Source organism: Argiope bruennichi, chromosome 6, assembly GCF_947563725.1.
Source record: "Argiope bruennichi chromosome 6, qqArgBrue1.1, whole genome shotgun sequence".
In the NCBI taxonomy this organism is placed as follows: Eukaryota; Metazoa; Arthropoda; class Arachnida; order Araneae; family Araneidae; genus Argiope; species Argiope bruennichi.
The window spans coordinates 97,737,726-97,749,770 of record NC_079156.1 but is presented as its reverse complement, the minus strand read 5'-3'; the positions used below and the strand labels follow the sequence as shown (position 1 = coordinate 97,749,770).

General features: G+C 28.3%; 1 protein-coding gene and 1 long non-coding RNA gene across 2 annotated transcripts; both read left to right on the top strand.

Moving 5' to 3' along the window:
• The first annotated feature begins 446 nt into the window (after window positions 1-446).
• On the top strand, window positions 447-3,996 carry LOC129971064 (cuticle protein 21-like). The gene is made up of 3 exons (XM_056084534.1): window positions 447-478; window positions 1,621-1,722; window positions 3,590-3,996. The coding sequence occupies exons 1-3, from the start codon at window positions 467-469 to the stop codon at window positions 3,923-3,925; spliced, it is 450 nt and encodes a 149-aa protein (XP_055940509.1). The 5' UTR covers window positions 447-466; the 3' UTR covers window positions 3,926-3,996.
• Window positions 3,997-5,633: 1,637 nt separating this feature from the next.
• On the top strand, window positions 5,634-11,144 carry LOC129973030 (uncharacterized). The gene is made up of 3 exons (XR_008784930.1): window positions 5,634-5,688; window positions 8,709-8,937; window positions 11,017-11,144. It is a non-coding gene; the product is annotated as an uncharacterized LOC129973030 (long non-coding RNA).
• The last annotated feature ends 901 nt before the right edge of the window (window positions 11,145-12,045 follow it).

Sequence of the window (12,045 nt, the reverse complement as noted above, 5' to 3'; positions counted from 1 at the left end):
AACTTGTCCAATTCATCTTTGTTACTTACATTATACCATAAATTTAATTGAATTGATTCAATTAAATTTATGGAGATAAATATAACAAAATCCGATATAAAATGAAAGGCGGAAACAAGTAATTCAGAGCAAGTTTAATCAGTTTTTCAACTTTCTTTTCAAAATTGAGAGATACACGCCTTTTCAAGGTTTGCAAAACGACATTAAAACTTCATATCTAAGAAGATCTTGGTTTTTATTTGCAAGGTTGTTTATTGTATATAGAAACCCAACTCTATCAATATCACACTCGTTTCCAAATAATTTTTTTTGTATCAAAACAATGACGCATGTAAAACAACAAATATGAGACCTCATTTAACTGTTTCCAAATATAGAAATTTTGCATAATTTAAGAAGTATATATACAAGATCTTTCTCGGTTTCAAATCACTGGATTCAGACAAAACTACATTTAACATTCAATATGTTCGCTAAGGTAAGTATATTCTTTCCTATATTTCAAATAGTATGAATTGAAACAATTTTAAATAAAAATATAAAAAAAAGTAAAATAAAAATATTTTTTTAATTGTAATGTATAAACTGAATCCTTTTATTTTGAAATAAATTAAATAGTTAAGATTTCAATACAAGCAATCGAAGTATATTAAAATGTTTAAAAATTATGATGTTTCATAAAATATTATTAAAGTGTGTTTTAAAGGAAAAAAAAGCGAGAAAAAGTTGGTAACTAAGAATTTTAGTTTACTGATGTCAAAATAATATTACAATCAAAGCGTGTCATAAAATAATGAATTAGCAATTCATTTTATCATTTAACATTTGTCCCAATTCATATCTACCGTTTATTTACTTATCATACGAAATTAATACGTATTTATAATAAATAATATTTTAGTTAATGGAATAATTGAATTATTACTTTTAATTGATTAATAAATTATTTTTTTACATCTAGCTATCAAAAGAAAATTTATCTAAATCATAAACCAGAAAAGAAAATTATAGATAGTCGAACATTCACTAATTTGCCACTGGAATTATGAATAAACCTCTCACTTTTTTTCTGCATTTGCCTTCAATCAAGTCAATCCTTCCAACCATGCCTTTATTTTACCGATAATTTTTAAAAAATTTCAGTTTAAGTTGTTTTTATTTTAATTTTATAAATATTAGAAGAAATAATTTTTTTATTTTCTGTGAAATATTATGAAATAAATTAAACATTCTCATTACATTTTTATTGCTAAATAAGTGTTTCTCTCTTTCTCACTCTCTCTTTTGCATCTCAAATTTAACAAGTCAGTCCTTCAAATCATGCATTTATATTACAGATACTACATTTTAACTTCGATATAAAGCTTTTATACCTTTTTTATAAATATTTCAAGGTATAAAATTTTTATTTTCCGCGGAATACTATAAAAAAATTGAAACATTCTCATTTTAATTTTTATTGTTCATAACTTTAAGTGAAATATTTTTGATTCATCTCAAATCTGATAACTGTAACCAGTTTGAAAAGTGCCTGATTTATGATTCTACCTTCTATTAATAATTTATCTTACATAATATCTTCTATTATTGTTGTCTAATTTATAATGCTACATTTTACAGGTTGTTATCTTCTGCGCTGCCCTCGCAGCTGTCCATGGCTCAGCCCTCATTGCAGCACCCCTCGTCAACACCGGAGTCAGCGTAGAATCTAGGCAACAAGATGTAAGTAGAAAAAATCGTCAGGTGCATACTTTTCAACTACTTCGTCAAGCCTTTCTCTCAAAGGCTTAGAATGTTAAAATACAAATTTTAAAATTTATTACAGCCGGCGTCCTGGCATAGGGGTAGCGCGTCTTTCCCGTGATCTGGGAGTCCCGGGTTCGAGTCCCGGTTTGGGCATGGTTGTTCTTCTGTTGTTCTATCTGTGAGATGTGTGAATGTGCCCTCCTGTAAAAAGGGGTTGTGCAAGCGAATGAATGATGCGTGAGTGGCAAAGTCGTACTCTTGGCCCTAGTTGGCGTTGCTATAAAAAATAAGAGACGTTCCCCCTCAGGCTTAAATCGCTGTCTTCGTAACAGCGGGCTTGTCAGTGGCAAGTGCCATAACAAACAAACAACAAAATTTATTACAATTTTCTAAAAAAAGTGTAATTCAAATACATTGTTGTTTTCTTGCTTTAACTTCAATATTAATAACTTTACAGCATAATATTACAACTCCATTAGTTTTGTTAAAATTGAAAAGTAATCTTTTTGATCCTTTGCAGAATTAGAATGTTACATCATGATTATTAAATTTAAAACATACCAATAATTACTGCTAAACAACTTGAAAAAAAATTATCCATTTTAACATAACTTAGGTTTAGAATTGTTGTTGCATTCAATTTGCTTTCAGCGTATTAAACTAACCCAATACCAAGAAAGCAGTGGCATATAAGCAGGACTGATACACACTAAATATATTCTGACCAAAGCTCCTCCCTCTGATTTCAGTTTCGAAAGTAGAGTGTGTCAGTTCAGTTGATATCCTTGTCATCTGACTAATTCAAAACTACGAAACCTATAACCAAATAGCCCTAGTATTACTTTAAAGCAGCAAGCACGATACAGCTAAACATTTACCATCCGGCATGATTACTAAAGGTAACGTTTGACCGCAGAAGTTCATGTATATTGTATTTATGATATTTTGAAGAATAATCCGAAAGAGAATTTTTTAAGAAATAATTTCCCTTATGCCTTTGCCTGTACATTTTTGAAACAGATGTCAGCTGTTGCTGTATACTATACAACAAATATTAAGCATAGTGCTTGAACATTGAGATTAAAATACTTTCATTTACAGCAAATTGCATACTTTTAAGATTATCAGGATTGCTACAGATTGCATTCTCATAATAATTTTGTAATTTGTCGATTAAATTAATATCTATTAATTACTGATTACCTTCAATCCTATTGTTGATATTTTTTTCAATTTCATGAAATCAAAATCAAATTTACAAATTTGAACAAATGTCCGAGAAAGTAAGATGTTGCTAATTAATATCCAGAAACTGAGAAAATAAATTCAAAAATTTATTGTGCACTGGTAACATCATAAAAATATTACTTGTAATTTAAAATTAAGAAAAAAATAGCAATAAATAAGTTAAATACTACATTTTGCAACAATACTTGGTTGTTCATTCAGACATCCGGTTAGCATAACATCAGACATTTTTAATTAGCTATATTTTGGCCTCTAGATAACATGAAATGAAAGAAAAAGAGTTCTGGAGGAAAAAAAATGTATCAATTAAAAATGTTTGCCAAAAACTTTTTTTGACCTACATAGTTAGAAATGTCCATTTTCAAAGTAAACAGTAAATAATGTATAAATAAAACAATTCGAGTTTTATTTTTCTATCGCAAGCGATCAAAGAAATACCAACTAAAAAACATTTTTTATTCCTCAGTTCCCGAGAAATGTAGATTATTTATTATGAAAAATTATCAATATATTATAATCTTTAAATTACCTTATTTGTAAATGTTTTATTCTTTTTACTTAAATTGAATTATCTAATGAGTTGATAACTTTTCAGTCTTTGGGCAACTATGCTTACGCCTATGACATCAAGGATGGAGCAACTGGATCCATCAACTCCAAGGCTGAAGTAGGAACAGCAGTTGCTGTCGCAGCTCCAGTTGTTGCTGCTCCTTTGACTTATGCCGCACCAGCTTATGCTGCCCCAGCAATCGCCGCTCCTCTAGCCTACTCCGCCCCTGCAGTTGCCGCTCCAGTAGCTTACGGAGGTGTTCTCGGACACGCTGGTGTACTTGGTCTTCGATACGGAGTCGGTCTGGCTCATGGAACTCCCCTCAGTCTGGGATATGGAGCAGGCATCTTGTCTGCTGGACACGGCAAAGTTCTGTTTTAAAAAACTTCTGATAGATATAAATGGACTTCTATTTTCATAATAAAATTTTGGATGGTTATTTATTTCGAAAATATGTATCGTCAACAATGTGAAATATATTGTCTGTCTTATTAGAAATGCTGAGGTTTGTTTTTTAAATTTGACTCATCATTTAATTATTCCCCCATAAATAAATACTGTAGACATTAAAGCAAAAAATATAAGCACGTTTGTAGAGTTTCTCTCGTTGAATGATCTACAGGAAATAAAAACTTTTTGTCTTATGGTAATTTCGTTTAGAAAAGTACCGTGTATGAGCATCAAAAGTTCTTTTTATCTTAAGCTGTATTTGTCATATGAATTTCTTACTCTGGTATGATTAGCTTATATATATATATATATATATATATATATATTTAAAATCTAATTTCAATTTAATTAAGTCCAAAGGTTTTATCTTAATTTTGCCCATAGTAACTTCATTATAAAATAGTCTCTTATTTCGTGATCCAATTCCACTTCTCTACTTAATTAATTCAAGAGAAGCTTTGTAAAACTGCTGAATCGGCTAAAAGCCTAACTTACCCACACTCCGAGTGAAGGGACAAAATACCGCTGACGAGACACATCTTTTTTAAAAGATCACCGTGTGTCCCTTACCTCGCCGACGCGTGTAGCAAAAATACCTATCAAAATCTTAATAATATATATCTTAATAATATATTGTAAAGAAATATTTTCCCTATCAAAATCTCAGGTTATATAAGACCAGGGATAAAATGTTCAAGAGATTTTCCCTCATTTCTTTTCTGTGTCGCTGTGTGTTATTCGTCGCTCCTGCTTGTACATAATGCCTGCTTCTCTAAAATGAAATAAAACGATGTCACGAAATCAAGTCTTTTCTCTGTCTTCAAAACTGCATTCTGCTGCACACACGCACACACACACACACACACACACACACACACACACACACACACACACACACACACACACACACACACACACACACACACACACACACACACACACACATATCCGTGAAATTAAGCTGCTAAATACATACAATTTGCAGATGAAATTCTTAAATTATATAAGGAAATTTTAGTGATATTATCTAAAAATTTGTTTAATGTTTTATTATTGTTACATTGGTTTCATAAAAAGATTTTAAAAACTACAATATGAATTAAACAGTGCTATTCAAATCTATTATTGATTTTTATATATAATTTTTCATAAGTTTTAAAACAAAAAAATTACTTTATTTTTATGGTATTACTTCATGCAAGAAAATGAAATCTTCGATTGAAAGAAAACAAAATGAAACTATGTTGAATTCATTTTTATTCCGATTCAAGAGACTTATTTCATAAAATATGATAAGTTAACTGGGGTGAAACTAAAATTTGATGAAAAATGCAAACATTCAAAATATCATATCAAGTCATGATATTCCATTTTTCCTCTTCAAATGTCGTTTAACTGACTTTATGCATATTGCTTTTGCAATGACGATTATTAAAATTCTTATTAGTTCAGCTTTTTCCTCAATTGCAATTAATTTTCAAAAAAAAATTGACGATACAATTATTTATTTTGTAAGAAACGTTTAATGAGGCAGAAACAATCATTAGTGTGTTTTCTTCCAGACGTTTATCTGCAACTAAATCAATACATATATCAATGAATGAAAAATATTAAAGAAAAATTTCGAGATATATAGCTTATTGTTGTAATAAAGCAAGAATTTTTTCAGTTATTGCAAACCTTTGGTTCCATACGTAAGTTTCTTTATTGTTCAGATATATGTCATTACCAAAGCGTAAATATATTATTTTTTAAATTATAGAAAACTATTTGAATGGTATTGAATTTAAATTGTATTGAATTTTTAGTTTTTCATCACATTTTAATATGCGTTTTATTTTTAATCTTTTCCTCAATTTCACATTTAATTCCCTTGCTGCAGAATTAAAAAAATAACAGATTAAAATGAAAATATTACACCTTTAACATGAAAAAAAATGAGATGTTTATTCTATAATTATAAATAAAATGTTTAATGTTACTCAGATCTTAAATTTTCAGAAAAAAAAAATAAGTGAATGGTATATTCCAATTATTCAAAAAGTAATTATTTTAATCATTTGTTTCTTTTTCCTAACGTAGAATTTAAACCATGATACATATTTGGAAAATAATTTTTTATTAGATATTTTAAAGTTAAAAATTGTATTTTAGTTTTTGATATAGGATAGTTGTTTTTTATTACAAATTCTAAATGTTAATACCGTTATTACATTTGCCAAAGTTTAGGGAAAATTCTAAATTTTAAGGAATTAGCCTTCTTTTCGTTATTATAGTTAATATGTTTTCTTTCTTTTTGCCTTACTATTTGTAACTATTATTGCTTACAGATTAGTTAATATTTTACAATAAAAAATATTTTTGCAAAAAGTATTACTACTATGCCTAGATCTTAACTGATTAGGTCTTTTCTCAAAATAATAATAATAAAGCAGCTTTATTTCTGTTGTTTTAAATGATTGTGATAACATTTAAACTTTTAATATTACTCGCTATAATCACAACCGCACTACGCTAAATGTAAAATGTCACATTTTACAAAGAGCCATTTTTAACTGACGTTATGTTGATGGTAGGATAAAATAATAAATAATATTTTCGTTAAAAAAATAATAATATTTTTATTGATAAATAAATTATAACGATTTTGTTGTAAGTAAAGCATGAATTTTTATAAAAAAAAAATGTTTAAGGCAGTTTCTATGCTTTAATGGCTCAAAGAATAACGTGAAATATTGAAATTCAATTGAATAGCAATGAACAAATTTAACTTATTTCATTTCTAAAATCCTCAATCATATTAGTTTTGTGAACTCATAAAATATTTCGTTATACACATTTTCTACATAATTTCAGATGCCCCTAGATTATCTAATATTTAGGCAAGTTCTGTAAATTACATTAATAATTATATTGCAAGTTTGATATTTAACAATATATATGGATGCATAACCAACAGCACATTATGATATTAGCTTGTTGTTTTCGGAGATTAAATATATCACATAAATATTATATATTCACAAAATATCAATAGAGAGCTTTTTAAAAAGATAAATAATTTAATTTCCTAGTTAATTATTAACAATGTAACACTTTCGGAAATTTCGGTATACATTCACTGTTTTTTTTTTACTTGAACTCCGACTGATTCTTTATAATCAACAATACAAGATGAGACTTCTCATGCAGGTATGGTACGTATTCATCAATTGAAATTTTAAAGAAAAAGAAATGTAATTCAATATTTATTAATGATATTAAATAATTAAGGGGTGGTAAACTTGTTCTGGGTGAAAGCGCATGCTGGTCTCTCGGGTAATGAGTTGGTCAACCCTCATGCCAAGCCTGCAACAACCGAAGGAGAATTAATTTCAGTTTCAGCCTTTTATTCTTATTTAAAGACAAAACTGAAAAAGTTTGTTTTGGATGAATTGCAACGATACTGGAAACAAAGGTATAAGTGTCAGAGGATATGTTCCCCGAGTTGATTTTAATTTATCAACGCATAATAAATATATATATATATATATATATATATATGTTTCTGGTAATGGCCTTTTTGCTTTTTATTTACATAGATTTCCTATATTAAATAGTTTGTTCTGCATCTGAAGAGGTCTGAGGAAAGCCGACATTTTGCTTTTCAATGTACGCTCACTAGTTCTTATCACTTCACCCGCCCCTCTAGCGAATCCAAATCTTATTGGTTTCTTAGTGTACTCAGGAACAAGGCTTCGCTGAGGATGATGGGAAAGGTTTTGTGAAATCTCGAGATATATTTGTGAAGAAATTCAGAAGAGGTTGGAATGATGGATTTCTGCCCTGGGTTATTTGGTCTTGTTTTATCTGATGCATTTTTTGTGTAAAACTATGTATGTAAAACTTTTGTATTCTGGCAAAACTTCTAATTGCTATTGTTTTTTTTTGTGCATAATTATAGTTATTAAAATTTCTGTACGTTTCTACTCATATTCTTCACGTACATTCCAGTGGCACTTTTTTTTATTTATATCTGTGTCATTCTGGATCTGCTTTGTATTTTCACTTTGTATTTGTGTCATTCACTTATTACTCACTTTGTATAATGGGTTCACTTGGTGTTTTAAATATTGGTATGTTGTTTGATATTGCTGTACAGTATACTATATCTTCCATCTTTTGGACATTATGGTATTATTTTTATGTTTATGTGTGCTACTGCTTTCTTTATGTACTGTTCAATGTAGTCTCTTGAACCCAGAATTGGTTTATAGAACTATAACATATACCCTTAATTATCAGACATATTTTGGCGGTGATTGGAAATCATTCAATAAATAAATAATGGTTTTCTTCCCGGTGATCTTCAAGGTCTTACACCTTTCATGCAGGCGTGTCGTCATGGGGCAGACCCAGACCAGGTACGATACGTAGACTATCATTACTGCAAGAGAGTTGTCTGTTTTCTTAAGAAAAGAAAATGACTAGTTAGTCAATTGTGAGCACAAAATTAATTAACATGAATTTTACAATTTAGGCTTAAATTACTGACAAAATGAATACTGAAAATAAAATTACTGACAAAAATACTGATTTCCTATGATAGCCGGATTTTATGAGACATTCAAGGGCAAAAGTTCATTCGATTCTTTTTATATTTTTTATTCACTATGAAATATTAAAGAAAAGAATACCGGAATAGATTATAGGTTGTTTATTTTTTTTCTTTTAGATTCTGAAATTGCCTTTTCTCCTTACACGACGTTTCTTTTGGAATCAAAATGATATTCCGAATAATTTTCTTGTTTCTGATTATCGGAGCTGCTGTAAATGCTTACGATTGCAACAGACGTTGCGGGGTCTGCTTGCCAGCTGACTGTCGTCCAGGTGAAACAATTGTGCGCAAAGGAGATAAATGTGGGTGCTGTGACATTTGTGCATCTGCAACAGAATAAATATTGGTACGATTTTAACAGAGACTATATAAAAATATGCTTTGTCAACTCTAGATATTTCAGTGGACAGGAAATTAAACTTAAAATCAACAAAGTTGACTTAGAAATTCAATAAAAATGTTATCATAATAATAAATGTTAAAATATTAGATGGAATCAGTTAGATTATCGGCTAATTAGTGTCAGAGTAATTTCGGAAGTTTGAATACACTTTCATTACCTCATATTCACATACCAGAGTGCCTTATTTTTGACATGCTACTTACATTTGTCACACTATTAAAACTGCCAAGATTAATTTATATAATTTCAGATGAAATGAAGAAATTTGTTGTTTTTATTTATTTTTCTCTTTTATAAATATTTTCGTTATTAATCATCTGTTAGTTCTATAAAAGCTGACACATTTAGGCAATTTTTATTTTCTGTTAGTTATATTATTTGCATATAAAAGATACACGCTTTTAATGGAGAATCACAAAAATGTAATTGTACTTACGAATTTTATAATTTGCGTCAGACTCAATGAGCATTCCAAAACATACTCAAGATGATACATCTCTCTCTGCATATATCTGCGATGTTGTTCGATATTTTGAATGCCATACATTAATTTGAAGACACCGCAAAAGTATTGTGGGATATTTTTTGGGGGATTTTTTTTTAATTGTACTTACGAATTTTATAATTTGTGTCAGACTCAATGAGCATTCCAAAACATACTCAAGATGATACATCTCTCTCTGCATATATCTGCGATGTTGTTCGATATTCTGAATGCCATACATTAATTTGAAGACACCGCAAAAGTATTGTGGGATATTTTTTGTGGGATTTTTTTTAATTGTACTTACGAATTTTATAATTTGTGTCAGACTCAATGAGCATTCCAAAACATACTCAAGATGATACATCTCTCTCTGCATATATCTGCGATGTTTTTCGATATTCTGAATGCCATACATTAATTTGAAGACACCGCAAAAGTATTGTGGGATATTTTTGGGGGGATTTTTTTTGTGGGATTTTTTTTAATTGTACTTACGAATTTTATAATTTGTGTCAGACTCAATGAGCATTGCAAAGCATACTGAAGATAATACATCTCTCTCTGCATATATCTGTGATGTTGCTCGCTATTCTGAATGCCATAAATTAATTTGAAGACACCGCAAAAGTATTGTGGGATATTTTTTGTGGGATTTTTTTAAAAATTGTATTTACGAATTTTATAATTTGTGTCAGACTCAATGAGCATTCCAAAACATACTCAAGATGATACATCTCTCTCTCTGCATATATCTGTGATGTTGCTCGCTATTCTGAATGCCATAAATTAATTTGAAGACACCGCAAAAGTATTGTGGGATATTTTTTGTGGGATTTTTTTAAAAATTGTATTTACGAATTTTATAATTTGTGTCAGACTCAATGAGCATTGCAAAGCATACTGAAGATAATACATCTCTCTCTGCATATATCTGTGATGTTGCTCGCTATTCTGAATGCCATACATTAATTTGAAGACACCGCAAAAGTATTGTGGGATATTTTTTTTGTTATCGGAATTAGAAGAATGCATCAATTTTAAGAAATTAGTTGGAAATGAAAATGAAAAATAAATTTTTACTTTAAATTTAATTTTATAATAAATTTAATTTTATTATCGTGTAAAATTTATTTTTTTATCAAAATTTTATATTTATTTACTTAATTATATAAAAATTATTATTATATTTTATATTAAACATTTGTAACTCAAAAATATCCTTCATAATTTACAATATTGAAAAATATCAGGAGCATTAAATTTAAAATTATCGTAAATTATTTGTAGGTTTATCTTGCAAAGAGGATGAACACTTTCGATGTTCCTCATTTCGATTTTAAATTATTCGATTTTGATTTTTCTTTGTTTTAATAATTTAAAAAAATAATGAAAAGTCTCTTTTAAACCTATTCATATAGTTCAAACTTCTAGAAAGATTTCAGTAATTGCTTTAAAATAGTACAATATATTGTTATTAATTATGATGGAAATTTTTTATTACCTTACATTATACTCACTTAAAAAAATTATTTCAGATGATGGCGACGTAGTTCTCTGCAATCTCAACTAGAATTTCTGTGAAACACGTGAATACCTTTGGTGTATTGTTTTCTTTTTCTATTAGATGTGAACATAAAATAAATTCTTGCTTATAAAATCTGCCTGTTCGTCATATGCTTTTTTTTCCCCAGACAATAGATAGCTTTAAGATTTCGGTAAAAACACTTAATTAATTATAGCATTTAAATTTTGGGAAATTTCTTTGTGGGATATTTCACTGGAATCTCTGAAGCAAAAATGAAACTTTAAATATTAAGAAATATGTTTATTATACCAAATCTTTTTGATGTGATTTATGTTTTGTCTTACAAATGTAACGAAGAGAAGTCATGCAATTATTTGAAGTCATTAGAATAGGATAGAATAGGCATTTTTGAAAAATCGATTTCCATAACAAATTTCTCTATTGATTTTAAATAGTATGTTATAAAAAAAATCATCATCCCAATTTTAAAAGATATCATTACATCAAAATGAGATAGTCTATACTCATATTTAGCATATAAGTCAAATATCTTATAAGTTACTTGGAAATTTGATTTTAGTAATTGTTTTTAAAGAAATCAAGGTTATTTATTTCTAAAAAAAAACTACTCGTAAATTTTAGAAACTCACTTTTAAGATTTCCATAAAAACTAATGAACCAGTTGAAATGTATTGTCTTTAAACAAGATAAAAAGGACGTTGAAATGAAACGCTTATTTTGTCTAAATTATAATAAAGGTACAATATATTTTAGGAACAAAAACAACCAAAGAATGATTTTTTTAATTAAAAAATTAAGACAGTTATATGTTTCAGAAGTATAAAAACATTTTTAAGTGATGAAAAATACGTTTTATTAATAATTAAGGTAAAATTTCCTTAATCAATCAAATAATTTTAATAAATTTAACCTAATTTTTTTCAATTTATTTCATCCACTTTCTTTAACATATTTTTTTTATTCTGTCAAATATAAAATTTTAAAATAAACATTTTTCTTTCTTTTATGAAACATTTAA

Bases quoted from the DNA above. Each gene is read 5' to 3' on its own strand.
- LOC129971064 (XM_056084534.1), top strand. The intron at 1,723-3,589 runs GTAAGTAGAAAA...ATAACTTTTCAG, and splicing joins TAGAATCTAGGCAACAAGAT to TCTTTGGGCAACTATGCTTA.